The sequence below is a fragment of the Lucilia sericata genome, unplaced genomic scaffold (assembly GCF_015586225.1).
Source record: "Lucilia sericata isolate MDLA Ls3-8-SP2 unplaced genomic scaffold, ASM1558622v1 Contig000017F_arrow, whole genome shotgun sequence".
Classification (NCBI taxonomy): domain Eukaryota; kingdom Metazoa; phylum Arthropoda; class Insecta; order Diptera; family Calliphoridae; genus Lucilia; species Lucilia sericata.
This window is the reverse complement of record NW_023994056.1, coordinates 223,084-242,790: the sequence shown is the minus strand read 5'-3', so window position 1 is coordinate 242,790 and position 19,707 is coordinate 223,084. Positions and strand designations below refer to the sequence as shown.

The window sequence follows — 19,707 nt, the reverse complement described above, 5'->3', positions numbered from 1 at the left end:
AACAAAATTTATACCAAAACATTGCTATACAGATTTTTTTATGAAAAAACTTATTAAAATCTAACTATAGAAAAACTGTAATACAGAGTATTTTCTACAGAAAGGAAAGATATTTTTAAAAGAAAACACTGTTATGAATAATATTTTCTCAAATGAAACTGTTATATTGACAATTTTTTATAGAAAAAAGGAATATGTAGAAAAATGTTATATGTAAAACTGTTATACAAAAAATCCTCTACGGAAAAATGGGGAATTTTCTGTAAAAATCCCAATTATACAGAAAATGTTCTTTAGAAACACTGTTAAACAGAAAATTTTCTATAAAAAAACAGTTATACATAAACTTGTATATAGAAAACCTCTTAAATGGAAAATTTTCTATATAAAAAAACTTTTGTACAGAATATTATATAAAAAACAGTTTTTTGAAATATTTTCTATTGAAAACTGACACACAAAAAAAGTGTGTCAGAAGTAGAACTGTTATATAGAACATTTTCTAAAGAAAAACTGATATACAGAAAATACAGTTTAAAATTTTCTTTAGAAAAACTGTTAAATAGAAATTTTCTACAGAAAATATTTTTATACAGAAAGCTTTCTATAGAAAATATAATTAAACTTACAATTTTCTTTAAAAAACTCTTCAAACAGAGTTTTAAATGTTTCTTAGTAGAACTGTTATACAGAATATTTTCTACAGAAAAACTGTTATGCAGAAAATACAGTTTAAAGTTTTCTTTAGTAGGACTGTTATATAGAATATTTTCTATACAAAAACTGTTATACAGAAAACACAGGTTAGAATTTTCTTTAGTAAAACTGTTATATAAGACATTTTCGGCAGAAAATACTATTATACGGAAATCATTCTATAGAAAATATTAATAAACTTACAATTTTCTTTCAGAAACTGTTCAAAAAGAGTTTCAAATGTTCTTTAGTAGAACTGTTATATACATTTTCTATAGAAAAACTGTTGTACGGAAAATACAGTTTAAAATTTTCCTTAGTAGAACTGTTATATAGAACATTTTCTATACAAAAACTATTATACAGAAAACATAGTTTACAATTATCTTTAGCAGAAATTTTCAACAGAAATGCTACAGAAATCTTTCTATAGAAAATATTATTAAACTTACAATTTTCTTTAAAAAACTGTTCAAAGTTTGAAAAGTTTATATAGAAAATTTTCTACAGAAAAACTGTTATTTCTGTATAACAAAGTTTAAAATTTTCTTTAGTAAAACTGTTATTTAGGAAATATTCAATTATAGAGAAATCTTTCTATAGAAAATATTATTAAACATACAATTTTCTTTAAAAAACTGTTCAAACAGAGTTTAAAATGTTTCTTAGCAGAACTGTTATATAGAACATTTTCTACAGAAGAAAAACTGTTATAAAGAAAATACAGTTTAAAATGTTCTTTATTAGAACTGTCATATAGAACATTTTCTAAAGAAAAACTGTTATACAGAAAATACAGTTTAAAATTTTCTTTAGCAAAACTGTTATATAGGAAATGTTCAATAGAAAATACTATTATACAGAAAACTTTCGAGAAAAACATATCTAAAAGTACTGTTATATTAAAAATTTTTTAAGAAAAACTGTAATAAAACCGTTATAGAAAACGTACTCTATAAAGAAATTGTTTAAAGTAAATAAAATATTTTTTACAAAAAAATTAACTAAAAGCTAGGGGTATTTGTTTACATATGTGTTCAAACATTAAGTACTACAGTATTAAATTTATCAACTACAAATTCAAAACTACAGCCTTAAATTATACAACAAATATACACAACTTTACAACAATAGCATTCATTAAAAACTAAAGACTACTTTAAAGCTAAATTCGAAATTAAACAACACAGAGGTTTCTTTTTTCAATATTAATTTTTTTCAACATTTATTATAATAACAACAAATTACTTACTAACTACAAATAAAAATATACAAAATATACAATAAATAATTGCAATAAAATGACTGATAAAATAAAAAAAATAAAAAAAAAACAGAAAAATACTTAATTTAAAAAAATGCATGAAATGATAGTAACAACACACATGAGCAGATCACAAAAAAAAATATTGCAGTAATTTTGCCAAACAAAAAACAAGAAGAAAATATTTCGGACAAAAACCATTTAAAGCAAAAATCAACAAGTTAAGCTATGATGGTTTTAAATGTATAGGAATGCAACAACAAAACCAACAAAAATTTTCAAAAAAAAAAAACAGACATGGCAAACAAATAATAAAAAGAACAAAAGAACAAAATCCCTAGATAAAAGTACAAAATTAAATTGTGTTGCATGAATACAGTAAATGTGGCATGATGTGATGCATACAGCACATCAGGCCAAGTTGGTAACAAACTTGCCAGCATATGCAACACGAGGGGATGTAAGGATGAAGGTGTAAATGATGTACTCTTCTCAAAAAGAAAAGAAACAAAAAATGGACACTTTTTTGATGTTACATGAAGAGTAACACTTTGGTAATGTGTCTGTATTCTAGTAGGTACTTACATATATACATATGCATGTGTGGTTGTGTTTGCAGTTGAGCCAGTAATACCAATAACTTTGGCAGTGTACAGTAAGGCGCTTAACATGTTGCTTGCATTTCATTTAATACATATTGTCAACAATTTGTTGGAATTTATACCCAAAGATTTGTAGCAATTGTTTTTTCTACAGTTTTTTTCGTTAAAATTTTTTCAATTTAATGAAAAAATTTCCCAGTTATTTTTTTTGTGCTGGCAGTTTGATTGCTGACAAAATGAAATCGTTTGTAACTGTATTAACAAAAACTACCCACACTCAGGGCAGACAACACAGAGACTCAAACAATATAAAATGACAGCAACAACTACAATGACTTTAGAACAATGAAAAAGTGGTCATTCATTGTTTGTTGCAAAAACAAAACAAAAAAAATTGGAAAAAACACTTTACTAGTAAAAATAAAATTTAATGATGCCTCAGTTGGCAAAACAAAAAAAAAAAACTATGTAAATAACTTTAAAGGGAAAAATTCATTAATTTCTTTAAAATTAAAAAAAAATAACTAAAAGAATTTGACTCATTTTTATTTGTTTTTACTTTTATATATACAAATTTGATGTTTTTTTCTTTTCAATTGTTGTATGCCACATACACCACATGTCAATAACATTTGTTTAATTTATGCAACATAATTATTTACATTCCACTTTACATTACTGTCCACAATACATGCTTGTATGACCATCAACAACCACAAATAACATGATGTACAAAACAGTAGAGTAGTCGTAGTAGATAAATGAAGAATATTTAAATATGAAAATAAGTAAGAATTTATAGTCGGACATGGCCGATTATATGATACCCTACATCAGTGATTATGTTACAAATTTTGATATTTTTTTTAGTAATAAAGTATTTAAATTCATTTTTTACCTTAATTCAGAAATATTTTAACAATTTGTTGACAAAAAAGGATATGGGGGTTTAATATGGTCCTATCCTTATAAATTTTGGTAGAGGGATTTACGCCTACATCAGTTATTTATGCAGAATATCATCGTGATATTAGTTTTTATAAGTGAATTTTGACCATCAAGTCATTTTTTGAAGGGGACTTAGTATGGGGGATAGGGTCAAATGATGTCCGATCATTACGAAAATCACCAGTATCATTAAGACTTATATAAAACTAAGTTTTGCCGATTTTTGGAGTGATACAAGAACATTTAACATATTTATGAGCTGAAAAGCCCTATTCGGGGGACATGGTTGTATGGGGACTATACGAAAAAAGGACCAATTTTAATCATTTTCAATAGGCTTCGTCCTTGGATCAAAAGAAGAGTATGTGCCAAATTTCATCTAATTATCTTGAAAACTGCGACATGTACAGCGCGCACAAGGTTTACATGGACACACAAACATACAGACAGACAGACAAACAGGCAGACAGACATACAGACAGACGGAAGGACATAGCCAATTCGACTCAGAATGTGATTCTGAGCCGATTGGTATACTTTAAGGTGGATGTAGAACTAATATTTTTGGGTGTTACAAACATAAGCACAAACGCATTATATCTTCCACACTATAGTGGTGTATGGTATAAAAATAGGAAATGTTACAACACTTGTGGTTGTCAGACTCATACCCTTTTTCCTCCAATGTCTTTGAAGAAGAGTTGCCAATAAGGAAATTTTCTGCAAATTAAGACTTTATGATAAATTTTTTTCAAATCAATTATTTAAATTTTTCGAAAAATAAAAAATGTACATATTTCTAAAATTAGAAAATTTGTACAACATTTTATAGAAATATTTTCTAAAATTTAAAATTCAAAAAAATTTTAAAAAATTTTCTAAAAATAGGAAATTTGCCAAAAATTTTCTATAAATAAAATATTTAAAATTTAAAAATTAATTGAAAGTGGTGGAGTTTAGCAGTTTTAAATTCCCTGCAAAGGTGGAGTGAATATGTGGAAAAAATTCCTCTACACTTGGCAACTCTTTTTCAACTTCCCTCACACAACTTTGCATACACGCACACATTCCTTACGTAATTTTTCAAGTTTAAGCCCTGCTGCTGCTCATCAGCAAAATATGAAAAAAAAAGATCTTTAAATTTAATGTCAGTCAGTCTTTGTTTACAAGTGGTAAGAGTTGCATGTCATTCTTATAAGATTTTTTTACTGCAATATTTTTTTATCTACTCATTGCTACAGAAAATAAATGAAAATTGAAATGGTTTGAACAAATAAAAAAGAAGGAAACACCATTAAATAAAAATAAAAAAGGGTAAAATTTTGCACTGGTTATAAAATAAAAAAAGTATACATTACTAAGAGGTAGTCAGTAGAGGTGGACTACTTTACTACAATTCTACATTTAACTGTAAAAGTACGTTTGAGCAATTTATACATACATTACGTAGTACAGGATTTAACGTGGCTGGGGTGGTGGCAGGGGACCAGCGCCTGGACATGGCATTCTCTTAGCCAACAAATGGCACAGGGGTACATCACGCACAGCATCACCAATGAATAAAGACAGCAAATACCATTGTTTCATACCGGTTGATTGCACTTTGTAGTTACTGGAAAATAACAAAAATACACAAGAATCATACAAAAATGTTATAAAATATACACAAGTAGTAGTAAGTATAGTTAAGTTTGTATATTAAAATAAAGCCAATGTTTTAATGCATAATGAAAGAAGAAAAAAAGTACAAACAAAAACAAAGTAAGTAGTAAAAATTGCATTGTATCTATAGCAAAAAAACGTTGTATATAAACTGTAATATAAAAGCGGATTAAAAACAATAATATCTCATAAGTAGTAGTAGTAGTAAAAGTAGTCAAATGTTATAAATTCATACATATATACATATTTATGCATCTTTATACTTTTTTACTCATTTCTCTAATAAGAAAATATAAATAAAGAAAAATTTACACAACAATAAAATAAATGTTGAAGTACTTCAACAAAGACTACTTCATTGTAGATGAGAAAACTCTAAAGAAAAGAAAATTACAATAGTAATATTGTTTTTAATAAATCAAGTGCAAATGAAAGTTGAGAAATTATTAACAAAGATTAGTAGGGAAATTAAAACAAAAAAACTAATATTTATAGGGGATTAAAATAATAATAACAATAAGACCTTTAAACAGTTAGTATTTACAAACACCCTAAGATAGGCCGTTTTAGTTATAACAAATAAAGCCTGAAAGTAGGCAAAGCTAAATATTCACTTAACAAAAATAATAATAACTATGCTTTAAAATCATTAAAAACTATATTTAATTTTTTGCCTAAACTTTAATTGAAATATATATTTCCTTTTTTGGGTAAATTTTAATTTATATTTATCTTTAGTATTCAGGTTTTTTTCTCTTTTGTTTAAAATTTATTTTTCTACTTTTGTTTTAATTTCTTTTTTTTTGTAGCAAAAGAAAAGTAATTTACAAATTTAATTCATTCATTGTTTCCTTTCCCAAACACCCAAAAGGTATTTATTTCATTATTTCCATATCAAAATTTTTACTAATGCATTTTGACACTTAAGTAACAAGAGAAAAAAAAAAATAAATAAATAGAAAACAAAACAAACTTAATTTGAAATCCATTCAAAAGCATGCATGCTTGCAAAACAGAAAAAATAAACAAAACTCAAACTTTACATTGATTTCAAAATTTTTTACATAAACACTAACAATAAAAACAAGGATTTTTTAGAAAAGTAAAGAAAGTAACAGCCAAAACGAATTTTAATTTTACTACAAAAACAGTTCTCTTTTGAGGTAGTACTAATAACATTTTAGAGCAAAATAAAAAAATCGAAAAATAAAAATAGAAAAAATTAAAAAATAGCTAATTTTTCGAAAATATCCATAAATACAAAATTTATCGAATAATTTCATTAAAATTATTTAATTTATTGAAAGTTAAAATTATTGAAAATTTTTTAAGAATTGTATAATAAATATACATCATACGTACTGATGAACTAATATTTATAAATTATGTTCGAAAGATTCTTTGAAACATTAGCTTATTAGAATGGTTCCTTCTTCTATGTAACTACATAACAAAATCTTCTGGGTCAAAGATTACTACAAAGGTGCTTTTTTAAGATTTTAAGTTATTTTTCTCGGATATGGCCGACTTTATGATACCCTACCTCTCTGAGAATGTTAAAAAATGTGGATTATTTTTCTAATAATTTTTCTAATAATTTCATCGCGATACTAATGTTTAAAGGTGAATTTTAACCTTCAAGTAATTTTCTGAAGGGGACTTTGTGTGGCAGCTATGCATTTTCAAAGAAAAGTATTGGCCAAATTTCATAAAATCATATGGAAAGTTGCGACCTGTAGCGTGCGCACAAGGTTTACATGGACACACAGAGATGGACGGACGGACAGACAGACAGACAGACGGACATAGTTTAATTGACTCAAAAAGGGATTCCTGGTATAAAATACCCTCCACTATATAGTTGCCTAGGGTATAATCATACAACGAAATCATAAATCTGGGTCTGGATGGTTAAATTAAAAAATATATAAAAAACAGGTAAGAATTTATAGTCGGGCATGGCCGACCATATGATACCCTACACCAGTGATTATTATTTTAACAATTTGTGGACAAAAAAGGAATTTTCTAAAAGAGGGGTTATAGGGAGGGTGGGGGTTTAATATGGTCCTATCCGTATATATTTTGTAGAGGGATTTACGCCTACATCAGTTATTTATGCAGAATATCATCGTGATATTAGTGTTTATAAGTGAATTTTGACCATGAAGTAATTTTCTGAAGGAGGGGGGATTGGGTCAATGTGTATGCATGCACTTGACATATGTAAACTTTTCTACTCTATTGTATTGTTGTAAGTCTTATGTTTAAATAAGTTCAACATTATTATTGTTGTTGGAATGGAGAGTGTGAAACAGATAGACAAACAGACAGTCAGACAGACGGACGGAGAGACGGACATAGGAGGATGTAGGACCAATATTTTTGGGTGTTACAAACATCAGCACAAACGCATAATACTCTCCCTACTATAGTGATGTAGGGTATAACAAGGAAGTCTATATTGGCCTTTGCCGAATCTTATATACCCTTCACCATAGTGTGTTTAAAAAAAGATTAATTTTATACAATTTCAATTTATTTCATTTTTTCACACTCTACCATTACAACAACTACGCTAAACGAAATAAAACACAAACAAAAACAAAATACACAAAACAATGAAACCAACATACATCCAAACATACGTTTTTTTCCAATACAATGTTGTTGTTGTTTTTTTTCAAAGCATGCACTAACATTCTCTTTTTTGATGAAATTTTCAGAGATAGTCTTGGATTTTTGCTCAAATCTCAGTTATTTATGGACAGATTTTGTCTGATTTTAAATAATAAACTTCTCAAAAGCATGTCTAACAGAATTATTTGAGATTTGGATCCCGAAGATATCTAGGGTCTTCAGAAAATTTATTTCAACACACACACAGACAGACGGACGGACGGACAGACCGACTAAGAGACAGTCATGGCTTAATCGACTCTGCTATTTATAAGAATCCAGAATATATATACTTTATAGGGTCGGAAAATTATGTTGTAGAAGTTACTAACGGAATAACAAACTTATATAAACTCGTGAAGGTGAAGGGTATAATAAATATGAAATCAATTTGATTTAGTATTTTATTAGATTTTTACAATATGTGCCACCCTAATACACTTATGTAAATGTGTAGAAAAACACCATTATCAACACATTGTTAAAATAAGCTGGTTGTTCAGAAAAAAAAAACTCCAACAAAAACAAACACTTTAAGTAAAGTTTCTAATACGATGATAATATTTGCATATATTTTTGTTATTTTTACTACAAAACAAAAAAAAAAAAAAAAAAAAAACGGTAACATTTCACACTCTCCATTCCAACAACAATAATAATGTTGAACTTATTTAAACATAAGACTTACAACAATACAATAGAGTAGAAAAAGTTTACATATGTCAAGTGCATGCATACAAATTCAAAAATTTTTCATTTCGGTTTTTTTCTAGGAAAGTTGGGTGGAAGGAGTTGGTATCACCGAGAGTAAGAGTTTATTTTAGTTATTAAGTTTCAAAAATTTATCAAGGTTTTGTTGCTTGTTTTAAGGGTAATGGAGAGAGAAGTAGTAACTATATGGAGTTAGCAGTCTTCAGTAATTCCTTTATTTACATGCGACAAATGTCCTGCCATATTTTTGTTTGAACAAAGGTTCTTTTTTGCAAACTAACAAAAGTAATTATATAAAGACTGCTAACTGGAATAGGGGGAAAAGGAACAATTTTATAAAATTTAATAATAACAAAATATGATTAAAAATTGTGGTCAAACTTAAGTCCCAGATAACAAATAAGTAAATTATAATTTAATATAAGTTTTTTGTTGTACAGACAAAACAAAGAAACGCACAAAAGTATGCTTTAATATGGCAGCCATTAGAGAATGTATTAACAACAGATATTTAAGTTAAACCAAAAAAATTAATTCTATAGAAAACTGATAAAATTTGGAAATAGTTATTATTTGGGTTAAATTTATTATAAATTCCTAAATTGTATATAAACTCTTACTTTAATAAATTTTCATTTCTTATCGAAAAAACTGTATATTTTCCTCCTTAAATTCTGCAATATTTAATTATCCTAAATAAATGCTTTGAAAAAATTCTGTGTAAATTTATTACTTCAATGTTTGCATTACATTTATAGTTCCCTTAAACTTTCTTTGTTTTCTTTAGTACCTCAATATTTATTATATTGCGTAAGGTCAGTGTCTTTAGAACAAAAGCGCAAAAATAGTTGTTAAAAATCTTAGCAACTATAACTTTTTTTATTGATTTTTCTTCTTACGCTTTAATTTATGTATATTGTCATTTCAGATCATAAAATTATGGAAAATAAAAATTGTTTTATTTTTTTTTTCTTTCTTTCTTGCGCAATAGTGAATTAAACGATATGACTGTGTTGTGAACAATCGTAAAAAGTTTTGTATTTTTTCTTTTTAACTTTGCGTTTTAGCGAACAATAAACGTTAATCAGGAATTATAAAAACCATGTGCAAATGAAATAATAAAGTTAAAGGGAAATCAGTTAAAGTTGAAGAAGTTTTTTGAAATATTTTTACATGACAATGGAGGAAAAGGAGATTATTTTCGATATATGTTTTATTACGAGGAAATTTTTCATCAATTTTCAGTTTATAAAAAAATTTGCGATAAATGTTCTTTTTATGAAAAATTTTTCATCAAATTTCGTTTTATAGAAAATTTTCGATATTTTTTTATAAAAAGTTGATGATCGTTTTTTTTTGGAAAATTTTAGATAAATTTTCTTTTTTTTTAGAAAATTTCAGATAAATTTTTCTATAGAAAATTTTCAACAAATTTTCTTATTATAGAAAATTTTCAAAAAAATTTATTTTAATAAAATAATTTAATATAAATTTAGTTTAAAATGTCACACCCTGCTACATCTCCCAGTACATCGTACGGCTTTCTGGATCGCCAAGATCTCCGCCTGAAAGACGATACATTCATCCGGAAGTCTATAGGACACTGTTATGTTGTCATCAACCAAATAAAATCCGGCCCCTGTACCAGATTCTATCTTGGATCCGTTAGTAAAGACTGCACACCTCTCAAAAAGTACTTCAGACCCAATCCACTCGTCCCTACTAGGAATCACTATTGAATGTGTTACACCGAAGTCTAAGGCGGTAACCAAATAGTCAGCTGATTCAAACAGTCTAAATAAGTTCCTAGCCTCTACACTCTCAACATTCTTGTTCCAAGACAATTTGCGGTCGAGGAAGGTCCCTAGATACTTGGCCCCTATTGATAAATTGAGTCCAACCCCGTTTCTCTTAATAAAAAAAAAATTGCCATAAATTTTCTTAATTTTTTTTTTTTCTATAGAAAATTTTCGATAAAATTCTTTCAATAGAAAATTTTCGAAAAATTTTCAAAAAATTTTAATTAATTTTCTTTCTATAGAAAATTTTCGATAAATTTTCAAAAAATTTTGATAAATTTTCTTTCTATAGAAAATTTTCGATAAATTTTCTTTCTATAGGCACATTTTCTCTTTATAGAAGATTATCGATAAATTTTCTTTATACAGAAGATTGTCGATAAATTTTCTTTATACAGACGATTTTTGATAAATGTTCTTTTTACAGAAAATTTTCAATAAATTTTCTGTCTATAAAAGATTTTCGATAAATTTTCTTTCTATAGAAAATTTTCGATAATTTTTCTTTCTATAAAAGATTTTCGATAAATTTTCTTTTTATAGAAAATTTTCGATAAATTTTCGTTTTATAGAAAATTTTCGATAAATTTTCGTTTTATAGAAACTTTTTGACTTTTTTCTATTATAAAAAAGATTACAATTTCTTTTAGAAAAATTGTTGATCTTTTAAAATTTTCTAAATTTTAAAAATTAATTTGGCAACTCTTCTAAAAATTGCTCATTAATGTAAATTTTTTCAATTTTCTTTTATACTTTTAGCAAAAAAAAAAAAAAAAACAACTAACTACAAATCTTTTCCAACAAATTTAACAAACAAACCAACAACGTTTTTAACTCTTGTCAACATCTTTAGAAGTTTTTTTTTGTACGAAATTAATATATGGACAAAGTTTTTCATGTTTTATCTTAGAGTTTTACAAGTGAAGAAGACATTAAATTATGCACAAATGAGTTGGCACTTTTCAAATAAAAATTGATTGAAAAACATTTCAACAACATGCTGCTGTCGTTGTTACCACCAAATGCAGCAACAGTATTATCTAGCTAAAGCAATAATAACAAATGAAATGCATTTGACAATGACATTTTACGAAAAAAAAAAAAAAAAATCTATAAAAAAATAAAATCAAGTACTCTGTCGTCGGTAAATGTTGTTAAGAAAGAATGAAAAACTATCGAAAAATCTCAACTCATTACACATGTAAACGGTGACATTGCAATAATAGGGAATGTTAGAATGGAAAGGTCATAAAAATCGATCTGTTATATTTCAAGTGAATCTTAAGCTTTTCAATTGATTAAACTTGCTGAGAGTAGTAATGATTCAAATCGTTTGTCTGAGTTTATGAACTACAATTTAAGTTTCTTTTGGTAATTTCTTTGGATTCTTAAAGAAAAACTTGATGTTATAAAACATTCGGAAAGACAGACACCGAAAAGAGGTATCCAGAAAACTTTAAATGAAGACCTATAAATGAGCATTAACATTTTAATAATTTTTTTTGGAAGTAATTACTGGGGCTACGAACTAAATGATTCATAATACGGAACTGATTGAACATGTTATAGTAATATTACCCGGGAAACAACTATTCAGGGCCTGGCACATCAAATTTAATTATTTGACTACATTTTTTTAAAGGTTCAGTTTTATCTCCAATTAATTTTAAATGAAATAATAAAATATTTAAGTTTTATTTTCCACATTAACATAATTTACCTTCCCATTAAGTCCAAAAAAACTTCCCATAATAAATTTTTTTTAACGAAGCAAATTTTTCGAGTGTAACAAAAACAAAGCAATTTTTTCAATAACAAATGAGCCATAAACTCATTGAAATATACAAAAATAAAAAATAAAGAAGTTTGTTGTTGTTGTTGTTATTTGTTAACAACAAAAGAGTTTGATGACCTACCTGAAAACTTCTTGCCAATTAAGATTAGTTTGTGAAGCACGTCCGGGACGTGAGGCATGTATGCGACAAGGTTCCTCTAAGATGCATGCTCTAGGACCAAATTCACGTAAAATTTCCTTTTGAGCAACATCAGCATCGTATGCTAATAGAGCGGTATCACGTTTGCTGCGAGCACGGTAAGTATCTGTAAAGAAGAAAAAAAAAAACACAATTTCAATTTAATTGAAAGAAAAATAAATAATTGAAGGTTAAACTTGGTGTAATAAAATCTCAAGCTATTTTAACATATATCTAAACAATTTCCTATTTGTATTATTTAAAAAACTCTCATGCTTTATTATGTCATAGCACTTATATTTTTTTTTATAATAATATTGTTACTTTTTTTAAAATTTCATTCAAGAAATATTTTTTTTTTGTATATGTAAATGAATCTTTAAGGTATTTTTTCACGTACATATGTTACTTGGTAGTGGTAAGTATCTACTTCAACTTAGCATGTAGAGGTATTTCCCCAAACAAACTTGTTGATTTTTGCTATAGCCTTGACCCATTTTTATGTGTATTTTTTATATTTATATTTCTTGTATACTTTGTTATGCTTTTTAGCCTCTTCAGAGTTATTGGTAAAACATGTATCTATCGTATGTTGTTATTATATGCATTTGAATAAAAAAAATCCACGTTTAAATAAAAAACAAACAAATAATAGCAACAAATTTATTTCGAAGAAGTTATAAGTACGTGCCGTGACTAAAGTTAAAGACCTTTTGATACTTGTACACAACCATATGCTGAGAAGAGGTTTTTTAAGGGTTATTGTTTTATTGTTGTTTAGTACTTTGGTAACGTCAAAAAATACAACAAAAATAATTGGGTTAAAAGGCCTAATGTCAAGTGCAAAGCTTTCAAGCTTTTTCTTCTCTAGTTAACATTAAGAATTTTGAGTGTGGCAGGGATGAGGAAAGAAAAATCAGTTCAAGAGTGCATTTATAATACTGTGTTTATTTTGAGGAAAAAAACTGTTACAGAAAATTTTATTTGATTAAAGTTTTTTTAATGTTTCTGTTTTTATATACAATATTATCAAAATTTATTACGTGAATAAATTCGCATTCAGTAAGGAGCGTGTATTTTTATTTTCATTCGTTTAGCTTCCACATGTCATGTGTTTCGGTTCCCCATTATAGAGAATCCAAAAGGTACTATTTAAAGAATGGAAAAGTACCAAAGATTCCCCACTTATAGATTGTTATTCAGTCAGGACAATGTATGTTATAATGTTTATGTTTCTTAAAAAAGTATCATTTGAAAGATAGAAAGTACTAAAAAGATCTCTCTTAAAGAATCACATTCAAAAAGAACCGAGTAAGTTTAACAATCATGTGTTTTGAACTCATACCAGTACAAAGTATCATTTGAAGAAAGAAAAAGTAAAAAAAGTGGAATAAATTCTATCTTTGTGGAAAGTACTAATAAAAAGAGTACCATTTTCCCCCTTTTAGTCTAGGAATAGACTTTATCGAGAATTAAGTTTACAAAATATTTCGTGTTTAAATCTATATATGTCACAGATAAAACTCAAACGATTCATATCTGCATTCATTTGTTTCAGAAAAAGTGTGCTTTCAAAAAGTACCAAAAAAGTCGAAAAAGTTTTCTTAATCTGCTAAAAAAGTACCAAAAATACAGTTTTCTCAGTTTTACACCCAAAAAGGACTGAATTTTAATAAAGTACGAAACAGGTGTCTCATAATTTTGGAAGATATATCCAAAATATTTAAAAAAATTTTATTAAGTTTTTAGTTAAAAAGTTAAAAAGGGCCAAAAAGGTACCAAAATCACCTTTGTTGCACATTTTCACTTCTTAAAAGTACGAATTTCAAAAAAGTACCATACACCCGTCTGCTGACTTTAAGAGTAGTTATGGTGCATTTAAAATCCTTAGTGGATCTACATAACCAAAAAACATCTACTGTCAAAATATCATGATTCTAGGTTCAGCCGTTCGGGCTGTGCGATGATGAATCAGTCAGTCAGTAACGCTACTCTTTTATATATATAGATTATCGATAAATTTCTTTTATAAAATATTTCACAAAGGAGAAGCATTTCATACAATATTTTCGATAAATTCCAGGAAATTTTTGATAATTTTTTTTAGTAAACTTTTCGATAAATACTCTTTTTATATAAACTTTTCGGTTAATTCTATTTTCATAGAAAATTTTCGATGAAGTCTCTTCTTATAGAAAGTTTTCGATAAATTCTCGTTTTATAGAAAATTTTCGATAAATTCGATAAAATTTCTTTTTACAGAAAATTTTCGATAAATTTTCTTTTTATAGAAAATTTTTGATATTTTTTTTTTTTGTTATAGAAAACTTTCGATATTTTTTTTTTATAGAAAACTTTCGATAATTTTTTTTATAGAAAACTTTCGATATTTTTTGTTTATAGAAAACTTTCGATAAATTTTCTTTTTATACAAAATTTTCGATAAATTTTCTTTTTATACAAAATTTTCGATAAATTTTCTTTTTATACTAAATTTTCGATGAATTTTCTTTTTATACAAAATTTTCGATAAATTCTCTTTTTATAGAAAATTTTCGATAATTTCTTTTTTAACGACAAATTTTAGATAAATGTTCTTTCTATAAAAAATTTTCCATAAATTCTCTTTTTAGAGAACATTTTTGATAAATTCTCTTTTTATAAAAAAAAAATTCAGAAATTCTGTTTTTATAAAAAACTTTCGATAAATTCGCTGTTTATAGAAAAGTTTTCGATAAATTAATTGTCTTTTTATAAAAAATGTTCGATAAATTTTCTTTAAAATGTTCTTTCTATACATTTTAAATTTAGTTTGGAAAATTTTCCATAAATTCTCTTTGTATAGAAAATCTTACATAAATTCACTTCTTATAGACATTTTTCGATAAATTTTGTATTTTGAAAATTGTTTTATTAAAATCCTGTCTTTTTATCTTTTAAACCAAAAAAATCTTACTACAACTTACTTGGATTCAAAGAATAGGCCAACTTTTTGGCAAACTGCGATAAACGTACAGACAATACAATCACCGGAAAACCCACCAGCTGTACGGGTAATTCAAATAAAGGATCTGGATTTTGGGCCAAGCCATTTTCCACCAATTCACTCAGTAAAATAAATAAAACATATAAGCAGGGTAATAAGGTTAAACTAAACACTTGCTGTAGATTCATGATGATAATTTTCTTAAAAATCTGTTAACAGGTTTTATTAACTAGTTTTATTTTAATAATATGTTAAACACTTAAATGTGTAAGAAATATTTTTGTTTTGTTTATTAAAATTTTATATATATATTTTTTTGCCACTTTAGGGTACTACCGCTTTTAAGCAACGAATTTCTGCAACTGATTACAAGTTTTGCTTAAAATAACTAACAAACTTGGCCTAAACATATAGTAGATGGCTGGCTTGCACAAGAAACAAAATCAAAACTTAACAAAAAGACAAGAGTCTTATTTACGAAAATTAAAACAGGGAGAGGATGACAAATAAAACGACATATTTGTTTAAATTTTAACTAAAAACCATAAAACAATAACAAATACTATAAGAAACGTATGAAAAAAAACATAAACAAATAACTAAAATGTGGTTAACCGCCAAATTATTTAAACGTATAAAAATTTTGTAGGTATTTTTTTAGTAGACATTATGATTTAATTAAAATAAATGTAATGTTTAATAATATGTACACTACTACTATTACAAGGTTCCAAAGTACTTTGGAAGTTGTATTACGACTTCTCTCTCTTGGCCAAATTTTTTAAGTTATAGTTTTTGTTTGCTGAGAGAGTAAAGATGAAGGTGTGAGTGTGGGTTTTTTTGTGATTTACTTATTTATGACAAAAAGGCTGTGATTAGGGTTACCCTAGGTATTGGGATTGGAAGGGAATCACTAAATTTTTGATCGATATTGAATAAGTACAAATCTGAACCTTATATTCGAATTGTAAAAGACACTTTGAGGTAAAATTTTCTTCCCATTGTATATTTGAAATTTTGTATAAAAAATGGCAACTCTTTCTTAGTCACTAAACTACTTTGGTTATTGTTATAAGAGCATTAATAAATATAGAAGAGCTTTAAGTTTTTTTTGGTATCGAGAGCGAGTGAAAGTGTTTTGTTGTTTATTTATTTATTTTTTTTTTTTTTTTGGCTCTGAATACCGCATGTGTAATGTACCGGACCTACCTTAAACGAAAACTATTTGTATTTCTAAAGTCATATACATATATTTTGAATTTCATAGACTATAAAAAAAAATATATATTTAAATTCAAATGCTGTAGTTATTGACGAATGTATTTTGGTTTTGGGCCATCGCTGATTATGAGTTCGATTTATTAATTGTAAAACTGCAATATGTCTACATTTACGGTGAATATTATGAAATTCGTGGGGAATTGTTATTATTATTTTTTTTTGCATTAGTAAATATTTAAGGTTATGTTGTCATTAATTTGATATTAAAACAAATTTGCTAACTAATGGCCCAAAAAGGCAATTATGGTGGGGAAGTTGGTATGCAAATATTGATTAGACATTTTTGAATAAAAAAAAAAATTTGAAAATATTAAATTAATTGAACATTTTCCCAAGCTATTTCATAGAAAATTTTTTAGAATTAAAAATTTTTTTTTTTAATAAAAAAGTATTAAAAATTTTCTAAAAATAGAAAATTATGGAAAATTTTTCACAATAAAAAATTATTGGAAGGTTTCCAAGCATTTTTGTAAAGTTTCTACTTTTCATCCATCAAATTTCATCAAAATTTGTTTAAAAGATAGTACATTGATTGAAAATTTTTTCTAAAATAAAGTATTATCAAAATTTTCTATAAAAAAATGATCAAAAATGCAAATTTTTTTTAAAAACCATTCAAAAACAAAAAGTTTTCTAAATATATAGTATTTCTCAAAACTTCTTTAAAAATCATAAATTTAACGACAATTTTCTAAAAATAAAAAATATTACGGTATACTTCCCATATTAAGTGCATTTATTACTTAATAATACACACCTCCCCTTTTGAAATAACATAATAACAAATATGACTATATGTTTTTTCTATGACTTTGGCACAGCACAATGTAATCGTACCTCGCCGCATAGTACCGCTCAAAATTACAGACAACCAACCAGTTTTGCATAAAATTTCCGCATATTCGGTAACAATACCAACTAGAAATTTCCTCCCAAAAACAATTTTTTACTTTGTTAATTGTATTTTTTTGTTTCTACCAAAACAAAATACCATATATAACCAAATAAAAAGACGAAACATAAAAACCGCAAATATTCAATATTATTCCTGCCAAAAAAAAAGTAGGTTTTACTATAGAAATCACTAGTAGTTTCCCGCTCTTGCACCATAATTGTGCAGACACCAGGCGAAAGCAAAAAAGTAGGCAAACCACCACGTTGAACAACAGCTACCAGAAGAAGACGAACAAAAAAAACTAAGGCAATGGTGCAACGGCACGCAATTACTTACGGCAACAGCAACACAAAAAAAAAAAAAAACCAACCTCCGCTATTCGGTCAAAATGCATGTTTTTCAAAAGTGAAGCAAAAAACAATGAGAAACTATAAGTTAAAAAAAAAATGTATACCAACAAGTTTGATGGTACTTAGTCGCACTGTGTTAGAGTTGCCAAGTTATTTTAAATTGTACGAATGGAATTTACAAAATTACCTTAATAAATTATCTCTTGAAGAGAAAATTTCCTCTTTATATCCTCTATCTTTTTATAGAAAATTTTTGATAAAATTTCCTATATATTGAAATTTTTCGATAAAACTTTCTCTTTACAGAAAATTTTCGATATAATGTTCTCTTTAATGAAAATTTTTATAGGAAAATTTTGATAAAATCTTCTCTTTATAGAAAAGTTTAGATAAAATGTTCTCTTTATAGAAAATTTTCGATAAAATGTTCTCTTTATAGAAAATTTTCGATAAAATGTTCTCTTTATAGAAAATTTTCGATAAAATGTTCTCTTTATAGAAAATTTTCGATAAAATTTTCTCTTTATAGAAAATTTTCGATAAAATGTTCTCTTTATAGAAAATTTTCGATAAAATGTTCTCTTTATAGAAAATTTTCGATAAAATTTTCTCTTTATAGAAAATTTTCGATAAAATTTTCTCTTTATAGAAAATTTTCGATAAAATTCTCTCTTTATAGAAAATTTTCGATAAAATTCTCTCTTTATAGAAAATTTTCGATAAAATTCTCTCTTTATAGAAAATTTTCGGTAAAATTCTCTCTTTATAGAAAATTTTCGATAAAATTTTCTCTTTATAGAAAATTTTCGATAAAATTTTCTCCTTATAGAAAATTTTCATTAAAATTTTCACTTTATAGAAAATTTTCATTAAAATTTTCTCTTTATAGAATATTTTCGATAAAAGTTTCTCTTTATAGAATATTTTCGATAAAAGTTTCTCTTTATAGACAATTTTCGTTAAAATATTCTGTTAATAGAAATTTTTCGATAAAATATTCTCTTTATACAAAACTTTATAGAAAATTCTGGATGACATTTTCGATAAAATGTTCTCTTTACAGAAAATTTCTTTTTATACAAAATTTTGAATAAAATTTTTCTTTAAAGAAAATATTCATTAAAAGTTTCTCTTTATAGAAATTTTCCGATAAAACTTCTTTATATAGAAAATTTTCGTTAAACCTTTCTCTGTATAGAAAATTTATAGAAAACATTTAATAAAATTTCGATAAAATTTTCTCTTTCTAGAAAATTTCCGATAAAATGTTCTCTTTAGAGAAATTTTCTTTTTATAAAAAATTTTCAATCAAACTTTTCTTAATAGAAAAAATTATCATTAAAAAAAATCATTAAAAGATTCTCTTTATAGAAAATGTTCTCTTTATTTAAAATTTTCAATAAAATTTTCTCTATATAGAAACTTTTCGATAAAAGTTTCTCTTTAAAAAAATTTTTGATAAAAGTTTCACTTCATAGAAATTTTTCCATAAAATTGTCTCTTCATAGAAAACGTTCAATAAAATTTTCTCTTGATAAAAACTTTTCGCTTTATAGAAAATTTTCGATAAAAGTTTCTCTTTATAGAATATTTTCTCTTTTTAGAAAACTTTTAATTTAACTTTCGATAAAATTTTCTCTTTATGAAAAATTTTCGTTAAAACTTTCTCTTTATAAAAACTTTTCTAAAAAATGTTCTCTTTATAGAAAACTTTCGATAAAATTTTCTCTTTATAGAAATTTTTCGATAAAACTTTTTCTTTATAGAAAATTTTCGATAAACGTTTCTCTTTATAGAAAGTTTTGCATAAAATTTTCTCTTTATAGAAAACTTTTAATAAAATTTCGATAAAATTTTCACT

The 19,707-nt window shown here is 25.9% G+C and overlaps 1 protein-coding gene across 7 annotated transcripts in view; it reads right to left on the bottom strand.

Annotated features, from left to right (window-relative positions):
• The window catches only part of LOC119606221, a 261,582-nt gene that overhangs the window by 20,050 nt on the left and 221,825 nt on the right, over positions 1-19,707 (bottom strand). For 4 of the 7 annotated variants that reach the window (XR_005231633.1, XR_005231632.1, XR_005231634.1 and 1 more), the window contains one exon: positions 12,331-12,461. Coding sequence is in view for 2 of the 7 variants with exons in the window: in XM_037959657.1 (XP_037815585.1) it covers positions 4,969-5,122; positions 12,278-12,461; positions 15,301-15,508 (546 nt within the window). In the remaining 5 variants the exon portion in view is untranslated. Of the gene's footprint in view, positions 1-3,926; positions 5,123-12,277; positions 12,462-15,300; positions 15,656-19,707 lie in introns of those variants that run through there. The other 3 variants (XR_005231629.1, XM_037959657.1, XM_037959652.1) reach the window with 3 other exon arrangements.